Genomic DNA, 20,729 nt, shown 5'->3' on the forward strand with positions numbered 1-20,729 from the left:
CTACCCACTGTGATGTGGCCTCTGGCCTGGCCCCTAAGTTCTCTGCAGCTCAGTACCCATGTCTCTCACGTGGGGAGCACCCCACCTCTACCCACCGGCCGCACTATGGGAGCCATCGTGCACATGGGAGCATTTTGCATATACATCAGGTATTATTCCAGGACAGCCACAAATTACCCAAAACAAGAAGAATGGCCCTCTCTGACTTAAGCCCATGAGGCCCACAGGAACAAAAACTTCAGCAACCACCCTTTCCTATCCCCTCCTCCTGGCTCTGGAAGGTCACAAAAAAATGATCAAAACTGCTGCCCATAAGAAACTACCAAATGCGCTGCCCTCGTACAGCCCAGCACTGAATCTCCCAAGTCCTTCTGGGGCATTTTAAGTGGAAGAAGTACTTCCTCAAAGACAGCAAGATGACCTAGAGTTCCAGGGAAATGTTTCCTGAATTCCAGGAACATTTCAGATTTTTTCAAATTCTCATTTCTCTTTCCTCACCTCACCCCACTTCATCCCCTTCAAACCCCAAAAGAACCACTACCCCCCTGCCCAGGGGATTTTCCCTAAACCAGACAACACTTGGGACTGAGGTGGGAAATGAATGGTACATTTTTCTTCAATTAGCCTCAACCACCACGAGGCATTAATTCACCCTGAAGACAAGGCAGCCAGAACAGTGAGGGTCTGTTTTGTCCATCAGGGAGAGGGCATGGTTTTCTTCTCTGCTCCAAATATTTCAATTTTCTTGCAGGGGTTAGGCGGTGGGGAAGGTGCTGTCCAGCTCCTTTTTTTTCCCATCTCAAGGGTAAGAGGTCTCTAACTATGCTTAAATATTGAGGAGAACATGAGGTTTCACTATCATTTTAATGTGGACAGTGCTTTTTTTTTTCTTCATTAGAAAGAGCTGATGCCACAGAAATCCTGGTTTTTTTTTTCTTTTTCTTTTTCTTTTCTTTCTTTATTTCTTTTTTTTGTTGTTGTTGTTGTTGTTTCTTTTGGTATCAGTCCATCCTTTTGGTGCTTAAACTCTTCAGAATAGATCATTCTAAAACCCCCAAATAAACTTCAACACCTTAAAATCAAATACCAGGCAAAGTATCCCCTTCTATTATGGGAATTTTCCTCATCCCACACAGATGTCACCACGGCTTAACCCCACTGGAAATGACTCTACCTCGAGCACTTATCTTCTTTTATCTCATATGCCTTTAAAGAAAAACAGCTTACCAGGATAGCCGTTTCCATCCATATCAATGCCTCCTGATATGGACTGCCCAAACATCCGCAGAACCGGACTTATCTTCCGGCCGGACAGCTTCTGAAACAGATAATAGGGAAATTGAGTCACGGGATAGGAGCGCAGTGGTGAGTAAGAAGGTTCGACTGTTATACGCAGCTTCTGTCAGATGCTTGGTCCTGAAGCTGTGGAAAGAGAAAACTGTGGACCTAATTTGATCCTGGGGTTTTTAGCACATGGCCAAAGACTACGCACTTGGTTATGGTGACTTGTCTTCACGACATGTCATTGTTTAAAAATTTTTCAAGCTCAGCATTCACAAAAATCCCACCTACGCTTGTGTGCTAATGTTTTGACATGCCACGTGAAGTTCAAAATGGATGTTTACTTCCATTTCCAACAGCCGTTCTGTTTTGTTTCCACACAGGTGGAGCTGGCTAGAATTCTAAGAACATGTTTTCCTTAGATCTCTCTACCCAAATATGTACCAAACATGGGCCACCCCCCTCCTTGGAGGTGCCGTCAGTCTTTCCCTGGGGCGGGGGGGAAGGCAGTGAGCACGTCCAGATGGCAGAGAAGGCCGCATGGAAACCACCTCTCAACCGAGCTGATCAGAAGACCTATAGGCTCCTAAGCTTTACATACAGGTGAGACTGTCCTGTCTAGTAAATCTGGAGCTCCAGGGTCCTGAACCTTCTATAAACTGTAGGAAAAAAAAAAAAAAAAATCAGTGGAGGCCAACCTCTTCCCTACAAGGCAGCCCCCCAACCAGCCAGCTCTACCACCATAGGGCATCTATACTTTCATTCACCATGAAGTTCAGTCTGTATTAACATGCTGTCTCGTTCAGGGCTATTCACTGTACAAGTGGCCTCCGTCACTCATCATCTACGTGGTGCAGTTCCTCAAAAGATATCAAACTTCCTGAATCAGAAAAGTCCCATTTCCTGGGATCGGACCTGTTTCTTCTTCCCTTTGTTTATACAGTCTCTCTGGGGAGGCTTACCTCCCAATGCCCTCACTGTGGAAGATAAGAAAATGCTTTGTTTTCATACTGTACAGCACAGCACAACCCCTATCGGAACCAGGTTTACAGATAGCCAGGGGCTCACTGTGGACTTTCTTCCTGTAGCCTTTCCTTACTGAGTCATCCAGAGAAGTCATGAGCATGGGAAGAGGGAGTTTCCATAGAATCTACAGATGGAGAGGCGGGGACCAACCCCCATCCCCCACTACCCCTCCCGGGATCCCATCACTGCGAATAACCTTCCACTTGCCGTCTTCACTTAAGCCATCCAACAGGAAATGTGCAAGCATCATGGTACAAATCAGAGCACCAGCAAATGCTGAAATGTTCCTTGCTCGCAGGCAGAGCTCCACATCCCACACAGCTCTGTCTAAACAAACATGTATGTATGTCTATTTCTTAAAAGCCCCATGTTGAGGCAGGCCAGCTCAGCTCCGCAGTCTAACGATGCTAGCAGCAGCTTGCCCTGGGTCTGCCTTTCTAAGCTCTGCGGCGGCTGGGACAAGGGGGAAGAGTGAAGGGGTGGTCCCTTTGGGGGTGGCGATGCTGGCTTAAGTTATCCCACAGACATCTGCAGGCCATTAGGCCATAAAGCCAGGAAGATAAGTCTGCTCAGTGCTAATAACCCTAAATGAAAACCAGGAGCCTTGGAAACCTCCGCCTGCCCAGGTTTATAGGCAGTGTCCTTACGGCAGAAGAAAGATCACAGGGGCCGCCCTGACGTGCCCTGGGGGCTCTCAAATTGAGAAAGGCGCACAAGGATCTTAAAATCAACACTTTTCCTGACGAGCCCAAAAAAGAGGAATGAGTTAAAGAGTAATGTGGACGAACTTCAGCCCTGATCTCACAATTTATCCGGCAGAAATAAATACCAGTCTGGGCCAAAGAAAAGCAACTCCTTTGCCCAGAGCTGTTTCTGATTTCTTCCTCGGGTTCACCCGCACAATGCCCTCTCTGTCCAGACCGCAGCCCTGAAGAATATGTCGTTGAAGGGTTTTTCTTTTTCTTTTTTCCTTTTAAATCACTGACCTTATCATATACATATATTAGCAGCTTGGAAAAGTATAAACGTACTTGTTTCTTTCTTTCTCTCTCTCTTTTTTTTTTCTTAAGTGCTCCAAACCACTTCTCTTTGTCAAAGCTAACGAGCCTCCCTGCGTGCTGACAGAGGCAGGACGAGTCCAGCTGCCGATCCCTGCTTCCTACTGAAGACACTCCATGCTAACCACAAAATTTGTCCTTCAGTTCCCTGCGGGGATTCCACCCAGCAACAAAACAAAACACTGGAGGGCGGCAGGAGGAGGGGAAGCAGGGGTCTCTGACAGGTTGCCTCTCTGTGTGATTCGCTTCCAAGGTCTGGGAACAAGCTTCCAGGAGGAAGTGTGGACAGTGACCCCGGCGGCTGCTGGAGGACTGGGCTCCCTGGATGACTTCCCGCTTGTCATGTCGTGAAGAGGGTCCCTAACTCAGACCACAGCTGCCCCCTGACACGGATGTGGCCCCCGACCTGTGCCCAAAGCCCTCTTCGTCCTGCCGTATTGGCTGAGTCACCTAAGGGCTCCCTGTCCCTGTTATTCATTTCTAATGAGAAGAGGGTGGTGTGAGTAGACCAGGCCCCTTGGAGTATGTGTGCTTCAGAGCAGGATAAGTTTCCCCATTTCTACATTTTCCAGGTGAGCTTCCCTGAGTGTTCCTTCCTCCAGTGTGGGGACAGTAATGGACAGTAAGTAAACTTGGCTGGGAGTCAAGTTTCAGGAGAGTCATACTGCCACTTACTAGCTGGAGACCTTGGACAAGCAAAGTCATCTCCCTGGGCTGGAGGCACCTCAGGAAGACAGGTGGGCAGTAAAGGCACCATCTCACAGGACTAGGACAAGGACTAAAGAAGAGAGCGGACTGGTGTCCTCTCTCTACCCTTGGACTCGCGTGGGAATCACTGAGCTGGGCTGGCCCCAGCAGAGAGGGTGCAGGAAGCTGGCGACAAACCAACCCTCGGCCTCTAATCAGCTCATTTTTATCTGCTGCAAGAAGAACAATTATGAATGCAAGGACTGAAGTCCTGTTTACGGACTGGCTCTTAAAACCCACTTGTAAAGTCTCTTTCTTACCTAGAGACTTCAACACATGAACAGGTTTGGACACTTTCCTACTACTTTGCTTTATAGAACACTTAAGGAACATTTTGCAAGAGCACAACTCAGTTGGAAGTTTTGTTTCTTTAGAGATAATCGAGACAGGAGGCCAGCTGCTTTGTGATGAGAAGCACAAGCATGAGTAGGAAGCGGTAAGCACATAAGGAGCACTCGGCAGATGGATATTTGCTAACTGGAGGTTTCTCCACTTGTGCTCAGTCCCTTTCTCCCACTGACCCACTCACTGGGAGAGTGACACAGGCCTGTGCCACTCCAGACAGAGACATCCCCGAATATCCTGACAATGCTTCTGTCAAGAGAGTGACTTCCTTTTTCCCAGGGGCTGGGCCTGATACCATCAGCAAGATTGAACACCACGCTGATATGGCAAAAAATAGAACCCACCACTTCCACGTTCCCAAGTCTGAGGCTCAAGGCCAGAGCTTTGACAGCTCCTCACTGCGACACCATTTATACCAATCAGTTCTGTGACAGCTTTTAAACCCCTCCTCTGTGGACTGTTGTCTCTCTAAATGACATTTTACAACATATTCCTTTGGCCAGCACTGATCTCATTGACAAAGGAATAACTAAAAGAAAACCTCTTCTTCTTCAAGAAATAACTCCTAATGTGGGTCAGGGTGTGGATGTCGTCCTTCACAGGCAGGAGGCCTCCCTGAAGGAGAGCACACTCAGGAGTTTCTGTACATGTTTTTGTACTTAATAAGCAATACCAATGGTCGCTGTCTTTCACTGGAGGGCGGGAAAGTTGACAGGAGAAACCATGTTGTGTTTTCCTCTGTACCCCAGGGTGTGGTATAGACTAAAGTTTCCCTATGTATTCGTCAGATGAATGTATGGACAGTTACCACGTCATTCTCACAGCAATTACCATTGAGTACTGAGGGACGATCCCACCAGCATCGCCATGATAGATATAGATGGCCCCAGAGAAGTCGTCCTCCTTGGGTGCGCCAATGGCCACATCTGAGGGGAGAAAAACAGCTGTGGGTTAGAAAGCCATATGGAGTAATATAAGGAGTTTTCCTAATTCCTGCCATCATTTGGGTCCCTCCATACCAGAAATTTCTTGGCTGTAGGTTGTCCAGGCATTAAGCTAGACACACAATCTCTTAGCAGGGAAGAAAGGGGGGTGGGTAGAAAGAAAATTACTGAAGCTGAGAAGGGTTTAGTTTCAAAAAAGTTCCTACCTCATCCTCACAGAAAAAAACCATTGACCCATCCAATAAGAGAAAGGCAAATATAAACCACCCACCCAAATTTCTGTCAGGGGAATTCCATAAACTACGGTTATTGCATAACTGAGAAAGTCAACTCATTCCCGGAGAAGGGACTTATATAAAATGGCATTCACTTCCCCAAAAAATGTCGTTACCCTCACAAACTGACAGCCCCTGGAACAAAGCCGAGATCTTACTTTCTTTCCTTTGCTTCTAACAAAAGTCATGTGTTTGCAGTAGTGAGGTCAAGGGTGTGCGACCCGTGCTCACACGACCTCAAGCCGGGATCCTCTCTAGTCAGAGCTGTGAGGGTATCAAAGGAGCCTGATGTCTGGCTTGAGGCAAGAGCTGCCCCCCAGTCTATCCCCCACCCCAGCTGTCCCCTTAGTGACATGGGTCCCAGAGGTCCTGATGCCCAGGTACTGCGTATACAATAAGCAGAGACAATACTGAACAGACCAGAAAGAGAGACCAAGAGACTATGAAGGAATCTGTAGTCCAGACAGATCTTGACATCAGGTACACATAGCCCCACCCTCTTGGCAGGGACATATTCAAGTCCATCCCCTTGCTGTCACTCCTGGGGTTGAGAATGTCTAAGTCCCTCCACACTCATGTACTAACAACGCAGTAGACCCTTGGAGGCTGAGACACAGGGACTGGTGGCGGGAGGAAGCCAGGTCAAACATGTCTGCAGCAAGAAGCCTCCATGGCCCAGCCCTAGGACCCCTCGCATGGCCAACACACAGCCAAGAACTTGAGGCTGCTGAGAAGGTACCACACGGAAGCAGAAGCGCAGCGGGCTCAGAGCCCAGGCCTGAGTGTCTGCGCGGAGAACATCTTCTTGAAGGGCACCCCTCCCCGCAGGGACTTCCAAGCGGGCAGGCGGGTCCAGTAGCACCTCGTGCCAGGGCGAAGACAGAGTGCAGGTACGAGCTCACTGACCTGGGAACCCATCATCATCAAGGTCGCCTAGGCTGGCAATGCTCTCGCCAAAGTGTGCGTTGTAGGCGCCATCACCACTCAGGGCCAGCTGCTCCTCCAGGGCTCCCTGGCAAACAGGACGGAGGAAAAAATGGAAAACAAAACAAAACCAGAACCACAAAAAAAAAAAAAAAAACCAAACAAAAAAAAAAACAAACCCGAAGCTCCAACCACCACCCCTGGAGCACACCCGTCGACAGGAAACACCTGGGCAGCATCACGGGCGCCCAAGCTTCTCTCTCCTGGTGGCAAAATGAGTCCCTTTCACCTGTGCAGCAGGAGGGTTTCCCACAGCCCGAGATGCCTTTTAGAGGGAAGAGGACTCTCATGTTGGCCAAGGACTCCATCTCCCCCTTGTCCTGACATTCCACAAACCTCCTTACCCACAAACCTTTGCCACAAAATCCCCTCAGCTGCCCTTACCCTTTGTTCCAAAAGTTGCTTTATGTGGGCATGCATATTTCTATCTTCTTCTCTCCTGTCCCTTGTAGTACAAGTTTACAAAGCTGCTTTGCAAGGTGCATGTGATCAGTAATAGTGACAGAATCATAGTTCAGAAAACCCAACACCCAGTAGGGTTCCTGGCGAGGGAAAAGGTGGGGATGCATACAACTGTGCCCATTATAGTGTGGCTCAGATTTGGATTTCTTTTTTTTAAGATTTTATTTATTTATTTGACAGACAGAGAGATCACAAGAAGGCAGAAAGGCAGACAGAGAGAGAGAGGGTGAAGCGGGCTCCCTGCTGAGCAGAGAGCCTGATGTGGGGCTCGATCCCAGGACCCTGGGATCACGACCTGAGCTGAAGGCAGAGGCTTTAACCTACTGAGTCACCCAGGTGCCCCCAGATTTGGATTTCTTGAGCTACCACCACCCAAGAGAGGGAGGGGGTCAATGGTGTATGGTGGCAGTAAAAGCCACCTGAGGATATCCACTCTACCCCAAATCACTGACATGTTGGTATCAGAGTATTAAAATACATTCTGAGATTCTGAGGCAGAAGAAGGTTGAAGCCTGACCCAGTGTAGAGGTACTCTGAACCCACTACATACCCACAAGCCACTCCAGGGAGTGTCTGGCTTTAGACGGGACCTTAGGATTCTCTCCACTTTACAGATGAGAAAACTGAGCCACTAATTTTAGGCTATTTGTCCACATGGCACAGGCTAGTAAGTGAAAAAAGCAAGGTCCAAGTCCATCTATCCAAAGTCATCATTTTCCCACTCCTCTGCGCTGCTTCATGATCATTCATCAGACAGGGGGAGGCCCAACAGATACCATGCCCTGGTACTCGGGGTAGCCACATGGCATTAAGCTACATTGGTTGGGGGTTGGCCGGTATGGGCGCCATGTGTCTGGGGGAGTTTTCCAGCTCCAAGATTCAACACCATGATTCAGACACACTGACAAGCTATTACGCTGGTCTCCTCACCGCCTGACAAGTTCATACCTACCCGAGTACTTCATTCTCCTACAAATAGAGTAGCCGGCAGCCACCAAATGTTGCTGTTCTCATCTCCATAATGACCACCTCTTTTCTCCCCACACCTGCCTGTCCCTTTTCCTGGAATGTCAATGGGGTGTAGGTGTCAAGTGTCACTCAACAGGTCCCAGGAAGTACGTTTGTTCTCAGGTTTTAGATCCATTTTCTCAAAGTGTTTTTAAGCATCTAAGAAAGCCCAAGGCTCTAACATTCCCTGGCTCCTCTTCAGATGGCTTCCTTTCTTTGTGACAGCTGCCCACCTAAACACTGCTGCCCCTCCAATTGGATAAGTCATCCAACTAGGATAACTAGCATCGTCTTCACTGCTTAAAAGGTTTTTTTTTTTTTTTTTTTTTTTTTTTTTTTTTTTGCTATGAAAGTATTACATTCTTGCTCTTTGGATAAAGATAAAACTAAAAAACTACCCAAGCCTTACCACCCACAAAGATCTATTATGAACATTCTCTATGTGTTTTGTATATTTTTTTAAAGTTCTTTGTATAGGAAGATTTTATCCCACTTTTCACTGATTACTTTACAAGCATTTTCTCATGGTTGGTAACAAAATTGATGAATTTAACTCTCTTGTTGGACACTCTTAATTCTAGATGCTGAAAAGATTCTGCTTTCCCGTTGGTCTCCCGCCCCCACTGGGGCATTGCTTCCTCTCCCCTCCCTGTCCCCATCCCCAGCCCCCAACTCAGCTGCAGAGGGCCAGAGGCATCTTTCTGATGTCATCGCACCCCTTTCGTGGTTCTGCAGGCTAAGGAACGTCATGATCACGGCCCTTAGCCACTGCACTGGCCCAATCCCAGAACTGAATTGGTCCTGCTGTCCCAGTCCTCAACCTGCCTGCCCAGCTCCCAGCCCACTTCTTTCCATCTGCCTGGCTCCTACTCCTTCAAGATTCTGCCCAGCCATTGCACCCTCCAGGAGCCCCTGGCCCATGTGTACATACTTCTGGGGAAGCAGCACGACTCCCAGAGAGCCAGCTGGCCTGGGTTCAAATTCTAGCCCACTGCTTCTAGCTGTATGCCACAGGCCTCATTTTTAATGTGAAAAATGGGGGCCCCTGATACTATGTGCACATTACGTGGAAATCATTTCTAGAAAACAGGAGGAAGAGTTTCAGGTACAGAATAAACACTCAAAATCAAACAACTGACGTGATTTTTCTCAACCCCTGTATGTCTGCAGTGGTAACACTGTGTCCGGCTTTCCATTAACGGCATGTTGAGCTTTCTGAAGGTAGGAAGCACGTCTTTTCACCTCCTCCAGGTAATGGGGCCCAAGGCATGGCCCAGAGTGGGGTGCTCTGTCACTCCTCACTGGACAGATGTCCCTCTCCCACACCCGTCCACCTGGTACCCAGCAGTGTACTCACATTTCCTCTGTTGATGTAGACGGTGACCTGCCCCTCGTCCCTGATCTCAGAGAACATGGGGGCCCCCACCAGCAGGTCAGAGAGGCCGTCGGCATTCAGGTCAACTGCGCATAAGGAGGAGCCGAAGTAAGAGCCCATCTGCAACCAAGTCGAGTTGCAACAAAGCATTCAGTACGTGCCCTCACACAGGAGGCCCTCGCTTGCCTCTAGCCCACAGCTTAACACACTCTTACCCCCAAGCCCCTCAGCGCTGCGATGGCTATGCTGCCCCATGAGCCAGAAGTGAAATCCCTGACTCCCAGCAGCAGCATTGGACCTCTGTCCTCCTAAGACCGAAGCTCACTGGCTCAGAAGCTCCCGCCTTGGAGCCCTCCCAAGGGAAGACAGTGGACCAATCCAGGAGAATAAGATATGGTTTGTAAAAATGCAAGCTGAGGTTACAAAACAGGTTACGAGCATAGTAAACGTACCTCCTATAACAGATATTTGACAGGGCTAACCAAGGAGGAAGATGAAATTTCATTAACACAAGGCAAGCTTGAAAAGGGTTGGGGGATGGGGTGGCTCAGTGATGGGTACTAAGGAGGGTGTGTATTACACGAAGCTCTGGTGTTATACGCAAACAATGAATCATGGAACCTGCATCAAAAACTAATGATGTACTGTATGGGGACTAACATAATAAAAAATAATTGAAAAAATAAACAAAACAATGATATCCCTTTCGGTAAGTTAAGAAAAAAAGAAACGCTACATGGGGAAATAGATTACCCTTTCCCAGGCCTGCGCAGAGCTAAAGCCAACCAGGAAGGCGTGAACTCAAGTGACAGGGAAAGGTACGACCCCTAAGACTATGTAATGGATGCGGGAACACGGCCAGGTTCCACCGGCTCTTCTTGAATCAGAGCTTAATCCAGCATCTATTATCATAAGTCAGGGGTCTCAAACCCAAACGCCAATGGGATCCAGGCAGGTGATAGCACAGGTATAACAGAAAACAAGTAACACTGCAGGTATGCTCCAGGTGGCAAGCGATGCTTGGCTTCAGGGTCTAACAGGCAATAGGGAGTGGTAGGGACTGTGGCCACCTGGGGCCCACAGAGTCAGCTCCTGAAGTCAACGGCTACCGTGGGGAGGCCAACCCAGAGAAGACCAACCTTCCCTTTTTCAAGAGAAGCCCAAAATCCAAAATTTTATTTGAGGGGTCTCGTTCTAAAATGTGGACAACTCGTTCATAATAAAAAAGAAGAAACAAATATAGTGGGCAGGCCAAACGAAAAGTTTTACAGGCTGCATCCTTTCCAAAGGCTGCCAGTTTGCAACCTCTGTTGGAAAGAAAAAAAAAAAAAAAAAAAGACCATTCTTTTAAAATAAATGTTTTCAGATAAAAGGGCTCTGGTTCTGCTGACGGGAACAAGCGTTTTCTTTCGGAGCTGGTGTTTGTTGGCTGTGGCCCTGGGGAGTGTGAGAGCAGTGGAGGGCACTCCGGTCCATTTCCTGAAGTGAAACCGGGGACAGGAGCCCCTCCCCAGTCACATACCGCTTGTGCTCAGTGTACCCCACCCTGCCAACACCCACTCCCAAAGGAGAAGGGTGTGGGCAACGCTTGGATTCCCAGCAGAGACCATCCCACCAGTCACTAATTCAGCGGCCTTGTCAATATATCTGGACTTCAGTAAAACAAAGAAGCTGGTAAGACACTCACAGTGCCCAGAGGACCAAAGCTGCTGGTTGTTCTCTCTGGCTCTGCCCCAGGGGAACTATTTGTTTCATTCCAATGGGCTATTTAACTTGGCATCTTCACCGGTGTTCAATCAGAAATCCCTGAACGTGAAGTTTCTTATCTAAGTTTTGACATACGAACCTTTCAGATACCTCCGTTAACGCAATAAAACTCCTGTACGTGGCAATGACATGCTGTGTGTGTGTGTGTGTGTGTGTTGGGGGGGGTTCTTTGATCAGAGTTCTCAGCTGGAAATGCAGGTCATGTGTCTACATTAATATCGGACTGTGCATATACTGAAGACTTCTCAGATGTACCATATGAAGGATGCCAACCACTAAAAACTGGAACTTGAGGGCTTTGTTGTTTTCTTTTATTTTTCATATGGCAAGGCCAGAAGACAGGACTATCTGACCAAATTCTGGCCAAACAAAAGCAGAAGTGGATCAGAGGTCGACGGAGTCAGAACCCTCCCCAACATGTGTGTGGGTCCAGACACAGGGGTAAAGCTACAGACATCCTTTGAAAGCCTTCCTTTCTCTTTGAATTAATGGAGAAGTCAGAGATACTAGAATTTTCCATTTCTTCTTGCAAACAGCAGAGTAAGATGTATATAGAAAGTAATGGTCTTTTTCAAACTCAGAGCGTTGATGATGAGGGTAAAGCCAGAAGCCAGAGACACAGGAGGGCAAGATTGAATGGCACAAGGACGGAATGACTCTAGGATGGTACAAAGTGAGGAAAAGTGGCCACGGAGCTGGCGGTTGAGACACCTGGCCCTCCTGTCCCTTCCCAGGGAGCCCCAAACACCCCACGAGGACATTCAAGTGGACACACAAGACAGTCAGTTCTGGGACTTGCAAAGTGTGCACAAGCGGCTTCTCACATGTTGGCCTCCCCCACTGCCCACTCTTCAGTCTGCCGCCCCAAACCTGACGGCAACCAGTTACAGCTGGGCGGCCGTGTAAGTTGTCATCCGCACCAGGAGGTTTTTGAGGAGAGGGCACAATTATAGGCTGATGATTACACCGGGATGACCATTAACGGGGCCTGCCCCAGGCGCGGGCAGCAGGGGGTGGGGAGAACAGAGGCTGCAGGTGGAAATGAAGGTGAAGACACGCTGAAGACTGGGTGGCAGGTGTGCTCCTGCTCGGCACGTCACTTTAGAGTCCTTAAAGGTGAGGTGATGGAGGTCTTAACCTCCCTGTGAGTCCACCATATATCCACGGGCCAAGTTGTCACATTGAACACCTTAAGGTCACCGAATGCTTACATCAATTACAGCCAGGAAAGCTGGGGTGGGGGGGGGGGATTCCTTTCATTTTATGCTGTCAAGCCAGGCACACTTGAAGGGGCAGGGGTGGGGATCTGGGTTTCCCATAGTAGACACCCCTTTATTTATTTATTTTTTTAAGAAGGACCTAAATGCTTAGGGGCATTCCCACTCTCCTTGCTCTGGGGCTCTATCACAAATGGCACCGTGTCCTTTCTCGTCTGTCAGGGGTGCTTAGAAAACCTTTTTTTGCAGAACTGCTCACAGTCTTCTCCATTGTGGTTGCTTTGGGGGTTTTGGAAATGTTACAATAACACAGGCCACTGTGGATCCCAGGAGAATGCAGAGCTGTTCTCAGGGAAACTTCACAAATCTGATTTGGTGATGCATTTTTTAAATTTTATTTATTGTTTTTTGTGATGTATTTTTTCAATTGAAAAGATTATGACAATTCTTTACTAAGTACACACATTAAGGCTGTTAAAACTGAAAAAAAAAATTCTGCTTGTGAGTGGGATTTGGGGAAATGAGAATATTTACCGTCAGAACAGTGTGTAATGGTGCCAGGCTTGTGTAGAGCAGGTCTAACCCACAGCAGGACCTGAACTAGGCTGGGGCACGGCACATGGCCACAAAGCCCACAGAGGAAACAATTGTCTCTCCCCCTTTTCCTAGGGTGGTGGTGGGTAAAACCACCTTCTCCTATCTCCTGGAATCTCCCTCCCAAGTCTCAGAGTCCTGTGCTTCTTCCCAGAGCTCAGTAAGGCCTCCACACGAAGGCAAGCCTCCAAATCACCCCCTGGCCTCCCCACCTAAAGGTGTGTCCTCTGAGAGCAGCCAGTCTCCCTAAATGATCCTGCTGGTCTGAGCCACGCTAATGTGGACAGGACGGACAAGCCCATGAAAAAACGTGCCTTATTAATCCAGGGACTCTCTACCTGCCTTCATCTCAGACTGTGGGTGCAGCATTAATGGAAACGTGCAAAAAATTGAGAGAGGATCAGGGCCAGGACGAAGATAAGGGAACACACCCAGACAAACCTTGCCCAGGACTAATTCCAAGGCAGCCTTCCCAAGCTATTTCTATTTCAAGGTTCTCAAGGGAGCCAAGTGACTTGTGTTTGGTTTTCCTTTGTGTGACAACAGGCCCTGTGGCAATGGTGGGGGGGGGGGCTCAGGATGAGAGGAGGAGGGGCGCCGCTGGGCCTGAGACACCAGGAGAGTGAAAGCCGTTTGCCTACACGCCTACTCAGTTAGATTTCATGGGTTTGCCACCCTACTTATCTGCGTGTGATCTCTCTGAGCTGTACGTGTAAGAGAGAGGCAGATGGAAGGTCAGAGAGGTAGAAAAAGGCAGACATACAGCAAGTCGTAATTCTGATGACTATCTGAACTATGGAAATCCTTTTTGAACTCTGTGATGAAACTTGGTTGTGCCCAAGCTCATCTTGCTGCCTGAGTCCTACGATGAGCCTGAATTCCACAATCCGCAGGTTCCACACAGTCCTGAGGTTACCCGGGGTAAGCCAACTGCTTGTGGGGCTGCCATACAAACCTAGGGCACGGATAGGGCCTCTACATCAATTTTCTAAAAAGTGAACTGATTCCCACAGGATGACATCTGGCAAGCAAAAAGAAGAACACCAGTACCCAGAATCTCACCTTTTTACCTGATGCCTGGAAAATCTTAATTAAGGTACCCGATCTTCGATCAGCTCTAAAAATATAAACCTACGGAATAAAAAAAAAAAAATCTAGTTAAGATAGAAGCCATGACCAAAGATATTGACCAGCATCCTCCTGAGACTCCTACTTAAATTAAGGCCGACCAGGCATACGGCAGGTGCTTGTGAGCTGGCTGATGAAGTTCCCCGCACTTTACCAACTCTGCAAAAAAGAGTGTCCTTCCACCCAGAGGCACCATGCCTCTCTACCCCAAAGAGGAGCCTTGATGCAGAACCTCCCAAATGACAGGACTACAGAAGTTCTTTTCCAAGGTGCATCTTACAGGAACAGCATCCCATGAGAACCAGGGTAGGGGACTATCCTGCGGGATAAGAAGCCACCACCCTAGTGAGCAGGTGTTTGGGCCCTGACACCAGAAATGAACAATCCTGCAGACTAGAGGTCTAGTCTAGGGCCCCCGAGAATTGGACAGTCACCAACTCCATCAACTATGACCAGTCTTCGCAGCACCTCTCCCATAATCCAACTGAAAGAAGTGTTTTCAGGTTCTTCATTGTTAGCTGAATCCGGGATTCTGTCTGGTTTTGCCAGTTATGAATACTGTTCTCATCCTAAGACCTGACCATCTTAAGACGATCACAAGCAAATGTAGGGAACACGATGGAGTCAGACCCAGTTTGTGCAGCTGGGAGAGAAGGAAGCGCGGAGACCCCTGCTCATCCATGAGCCTGGAGGCAGGCTCTGTTACCAACGCTGCGGAGAAGCCGGGTCACACGCACACAGCATCTTTCCTGGATCATGCTATCAGCGTGGGGATGGCTCTCAGTGCTTCTTCCCTCCACCAGATAGAGGAATTCATGTGACCCTGCAGGACCCACCTCTTTCCTGACTTTATCAGAGTTCATCGGCTGGCCTCCCCCGGCTCCGTGGCCTGTGTTTTTAACTGGTTTCATTCCCTGAGATCCTTCCTCACTAGCTACCGTGTTAGCAGGGAGGGAGGCACAAGTTCCAGAAATGAGAGCTGAGGCTCCTAACTCCTGCCTGGGAGGATTCAGGGAAATGATCCTCAGGATGTACCCGTCAACTGACCAGACGGACACGTTGGCTCAAGGCTCAAGTGAACAGTGGTCTTGTTCCATCTGGGCCTCTCTAAAATCCAGATGCTACTCTCTGAGCCCCTAAGTCCACTCCCTGGGCTCAGGTCCAAAGATCATTCCCTAATTCAGATTGTTCTATTAGAGCCCATATGGAGTTAAAAATGTAGGTTCCTGACTCACACAGACCTGCCCAATCTAGATTTCCCATACCCTGCAGCTAAAGAATCAGAAAACATAGTTCTTCATACTCTCGGCCCCACAGAGGCCACAATTCCTAAAGGAACCAGACAGACAGCCCTAGATCCATGGGGTATTTCCTACAGCCTGGGCAGATCCTTTAGGAAAACTGACCCACATATCCCCTGTTCAGCCTTTGGACTGAACCAGTCTTGGCTCTAAAACACTGGGGAAATAAATATGACACTCTAGGTCCCAAGATAGATAAATATAGTCCCAAAAATACATGAGACTAGACTTGGCTCTATTAAGTCAAAGTCAAAATTGGGAAGGGCTTGGCAGAGTGGAGAACTTAAAGCTGGACAGTGCTGGACACCATTTCTTCAGAGGTCGCCATGATGCCAAGGGTCAGTCTTAATAAGTTCGCACACAGAGTCAGCTGTTGAACACAGCTGAGATGACAACGTGCAGAGATTGGAGAGGTCTGGGAGTAGCATTCACTCTCTGATTAAGCTTTCGAGGTGCTCTCTCAAAAGCTGTTGGAAGGAGGTTGATGGGAGACTCCTCATTACTTTGTCATTCACCTGCCAGCCACCCAGGAGAATGTTCAGGTCAATCAGTGGCAAGCCTCTACACCAGAGGCAGCACACTCGCCCTGTGTCTGACCCTGTGCTTTCCACAGACTTCTCTCCTCACCTTCCCAATGCCTTCGTCCTGGGGGGCACCTCCTACGACATCAGTGGTGGATGGGCGAGAGAAGGAGCCGGCCGTCACCGCATAGCCTGTGAGGGATGGGCATTAACAGAGAAGAGGATGAGCCAGTGCAAGGAAGAAAAAGATCGATCTGAGGAAAAGGCTTCTCAAGCATCCCTTGCCTGGACAATTATGACCCAGCTATTCTTGGAATGTAACCTCCAAGGGAATAAATGGCATCTGTCAGTCTTTTCCTGCTGAAACGGCTCATCTCACAAAAAGTCAGGGTCACAAAAACACCAGGGCAGGAAAGAGTGCTTTCTGAGGTAGTTTAAAACAGGTACTGTGCTAAATATTTCACATCTGTTTTTCTTTTTGAGATATAATTTTCATATGGTCACATGCATATATCTGAAGGGTAGAACCCATGGAAGTGTCCACAGGCACACAGCCATGCGATCACCACCCAGAGTGAATATAAGTACAGAATCCAAACGAGAAGGCTCCCTCCTACCTGTTCAAGTCAATGTTCTCCTCCAGGCAGCCACTATTCTGTTTCTATCGCTATATATTTGGTTGACCTGTTCTAGAACTTCACTCAACGTACCACCTGCAACATTCATCTATGCGGAGTATAAGAGCGTCCATTTCCTTTTATTGTGGAGCAACGGTCTACTGTATGAAGAGATCAGAACATCTTTATTCTACTGCGAGGCATCTGGGTTGTTCCCAAATATTCCTGCTTTCCTACGAATAAAGCGGTTGGGAACATTCCTGTGCATGTTCTTGGATGCCAGCGAATTTCAAGCGCATAATTCTATAAGGAAGGTATGATCATTTCTTCCATTTCACAGATGTAGGAACTGAGACTAAGGATGGTTAAGTAACATCCCCCAGATAACCCAGCAAGGTTCAGATCCAATCTGTGCATCTTCACAGCCTCTGCTATTAACACTGTGCCATCTTCCCTCCTAAGAGAAGGCAGAACGAAACTGACAGTAGGGGTGGGTATGGATGAGAAAAGAATCTGGATGTCAAAGGAGTCTGGTAAGGAGACAAAGGTAAACATTGTCTGAGCTTAGTCTAAATGTCTCCTGCTTCCTCAGAGCCTCAGAGGCTGGCTGAAAGTTCTTCCTTAGCTGGCAAAGACCTTATGGATGCCCACATATTCCCCCAAACCTTGTCTTCACCTTCAAACCCTAGTGCTGTGATCACAAGCTGTCTGGATTTAGTGATGACACCATACTGTGATCAATTCTTTTTGACCCTGTGGCCTGACCCATTACCAAAGTGCATTATGAGTGATATCAAAGCCTTAGGTGACCTTGAAAGCCCTGTAGCAATAAGGGTCTCTGGTATACAGAGGGAGAAGCCACCGGCCCCTCAAGTTCAAAGATCTATTGTAGACCCCAAAGCCACACCCAGCAACACTCTGCTTTGAGACTCTGGGCTCTGAAACCACATGTTTAAGCCCCCACTTTGCTATTTACGAGCCACGTAACCTTGGCAAGTTGTGTACTTCGTGGGTAATGGTAGTTGCCTCATAAGGTTGTTTCAGGAACGAAAAGCAGCAGCATCCAGAATGACAGCACTTAGGACATGAACTAAGGAAGAGAGCCACACAAACTCTTCAGGTCCACAAGCCAAGACAGCCTATCTCTGTCCCTTAATAGTGCAATGTAACGCTTGCCTGGTGGCTGTTAAGTTGTATCTATTTTCTTTCTAGAAGGTCGAAAGAGTTGAGAAAATAAGAGAAATATCTCTGAGCCTGTGACTAACCTTCAGCACTATGCTGCCATTGTCATGTTAATTTCTTTCTTATTATTTCTTTTTTTTTCTTTCAAAGATTTTGTTTCTTTGACAGAAGAGACAGCATAAGCTGGGGGATGGGGGAGGGAGGGAGAAGCAGGCCCCCATTGAGCAGGGAGCCTAATGTGGGGCTCGACCCCAAGACCCTGAGCCCAATCATGACCTGAGTCCAAAGCAGACACCCAACTGACTGGGCCACCTAGGCTTTCCTAGTTCTTACTATTTCTATTTGCAACTGGTGTGACTAGGAGAGGCCATAGCGAAAGAAATACCATGGAAAACCAGGATTCTACTGCACTCATTTTGTATCTGAACTTAATTGCTCAAGTAAGAAAAAATTTTGCTTCCTTGGACATTCAACTGTCAGCTCTGTAAATTAAATCAATTTTAATTCAGACCCCTCCTTTGTTCTCTACCCGCTGGGTGTGAGGCTCCATGTAAGGTGCCCTGGCTTAGAGTGTACCTAATTAGAACAATGGGTGTGAAAGCCAACAACTCTTCTTTCCACTAGGAAAGGAACCATGTGTGAGCCAGGTGAGAATCGCTCCCGTGTCCCCTCCTTACCTGTCCCATCCCTGAGCTACTCACCCAGGTAAGTGTACCGCCTGTTCATGATGGCTTCATCATTCAGTTTGAAATAGGTGTTGTCCGTAAGGTTCAGCACTTTGACTGTCCCGGCCCAATAAAATGACCCTGGGGCGCCCATCACCACCAGCTCCTACCGAAGAGAAACCCAAAGGTAAATAAACAGGGATGGAAGCTGAAGAGGGGGAGCAGGTGGTATAATGAGAACCACGGCCACAGCCAACAACTCAAAGATGTCTCATACCAAGGACTTTCTTGGGCTGGATAACGAAAACTCCATCGCCAGATTCCCTGGTGTTATGGAATCCATCATACACATGGGGTCATCAGGAGTAAAGACAAGGATAATTGAGCAAGAATAAGGAACATACCAGGTCCCTACGCTACCCATGGATAAGCTCACGCATACTTCCTCACCTCCACAACAGGATCAAATAAGGAAATGACAAATATTGTGCATTGTCCCGAATCGCAGAATTCCAGGAAACAGTGCTCACGAAAAGACGCCACCCCTTCACCCAGCCTGGACCCCAAACCCACCTGCCCCATAAAGAGCACAGAGAAAACAACAACCAGAAGCATCTTTGCAAAAAACTGTGCACTGACATTCCCAGGAAATCCCTGCCCCCCGAGCCCTCACTCAGGATGCTCTTCTCAGGAATGGCTATAAAGCTTGCTTTTGTGGCCACTGTGGCCCCCTGCAAACCCGCAACAAAATCAAGAGAGCAGAGAGGCACACCGAGGGAAGGACAGAGACCCGGGACAGCAAGAGACAGCACTGCTATTAAGAACAGACGCAGAGGGGCACCTGGATGGCCCAGTCAGCTAAGCATCCAACTCTTGGTTTTGGCTCAGGTCATGATCTCATGGGTCATGGGATCGAGCCCCACAGGTTCTATCCCTCCACCCCTCTCCCCACTCACGTGTGTGTGCTCTCCCTCTCCCTAAAATAAATACATAAATCTTTAAAAAAAAAAAAAAACCAAACAGAAACACAAAGACACAGTGATCTCCAGCATTTGCATTAGGGGCAAATGGCCCTATACCCTCAATGGGGACAAAAGCTGGTTTGAGTTACAAAACCATCTAATGAGCAGTACTGATGAGAATTTCAAGTACTTCCAAATGAGGCACCTGCCTAAGGAATTCAGCATGAATAACTACATGCCTTCACCCATAAGAATAGGCATTGTCACTGGGCTAAAGAAATTTGGAAATGATCTAGGGGCATCTGGGTGGCTCAGTCAGTTAAGCGTCTGCCTTCATCTCAGAGTCCTAGGGTAGAGTCCCACATCAGGTTCCCTGCTCAGCCAGGAGTCTGCTTCTTACTCTCCCTCGGCCCCTCCCCCCCGCTTATGCACTCTCTCTCACTCTCATGTTCTCTCTCAAGTAAATATGTAAAACCTTAAAAAAAAAAAAAAAGGAAGGAAAGAAAGTTGGAAATTATCTAAACATCTAACATCTGGCATCCAAAACCACAGTACACCCATTCGACAGAATCCTGCTGCAGCAAAAATGCTGTAGATGTAACAGCCCTGAGACAGGGCCACACAGCACTGAGTTAATGAGGACAGGCCAAAAATATGTATATTATGATCACGTTTTATAAAAGGAAAAACAATTGTGGACAGACAGACAAAACAGAGCCCAGAAGAAGCCCCAAACACTTATGTTTTTTTTCCACTGGATGACAGGATTACAGGGCTCTCTCCACTCCCCTCCCTTCTTCGGTCACTTTGTCTCTTTCTCTTTCTCTTCCTTTTTGTCTCTTTCTCTTTGTCTCTTTGTCTTTCTCTTCCTTTTTGTCTCTTTATCTCTCTCTCTCAACCCTAAATTTATTTTGTAATTTTAAAAATTCTTTTTTTTAATATTTTATTTATTTGAGAGACAGATTGCACAAGCATGGGGAACAACAGGGAGAGGAAGACACAGACTCCCCACCGAACAGGAAGCCTGATGCAGGACTCGATCCCAGGACCCTGGGATCACGACCTGAGCTGAAGGCAGATGCTTAACTGACTGAGCCACCCAGATGCCCAAGTGTTTTTCAAAATTCCAGAACAGTGACTAAACACTGACAAGAAAGTCACCTCAGAAAACACACAGTACATTCAAAATGGAGCACACGCTGTGTGGAAGCTGTTCTGAGGGAAGGCACCCACTGCCTCCTTGCATCCATAGGATGACCCTGGCTTCGGC

General features: G+C 47.9%; 1 protein-coding gene across 1 annotated transcript in view; it reads right to left on the reverse strand.

The window, feature by feature from the left end:
* Positions 1 to 20,729, reverse strand: part of ITGA9 (integrin subunit alpha 9) — a 344,297-nt gene that overhangs the window by 277,590 nt on the left and 45,978 nt on the right. The window contains exons 6-12 of the mRNA XM_046001922.1: positions 18,534 to 18,663; positions 16,140 to 16,225; positions 14,146 to 14,214; positions 9,488 to 9,625; positions 6,583 to 6,688; positions 5,289 to 5,383; positions 1,228 to 1,318 (exon numbers count right to left, since the gene is read on the reverse strand). Of these exons, the coding sequence (XP_045857878.1) occupies positions 1,228 to 1,318; positions 5,289 to 5,383; positions 6,583 to 6,688; positions 9,488 to 9,625; positions 14,146 to 14,214; positions 16,140 to 16,225; positions 18,534 to 18,663 (715 nt within the window). The remainder of the gene's footprint in view (positions 1 to 1,227; positions 1,319 to 5,288; positions 5,384 to 6,582; positions 6,689 to 9,487; positions 9,626 to 14,145; positions 14,215 to 16,139; positions 16,226 to 18,533; positions 18,664 to 20,729) is intronic.

The sequence above is a fragment of the Meles meles genome, chromosome 4 (genome assembly GCF_922984935.1).
Source record: "Meles meles chromosome 4, mMelMel3.1 paternal haplotype, whole genome shotgun sequence".
Classification (NCBI taxonomy): domain Eukaryota; kingdom Metazoa; phylum Chordata; class Mammalia; order Carnivora; family Mustelidae; genus Meles; species Meles meles.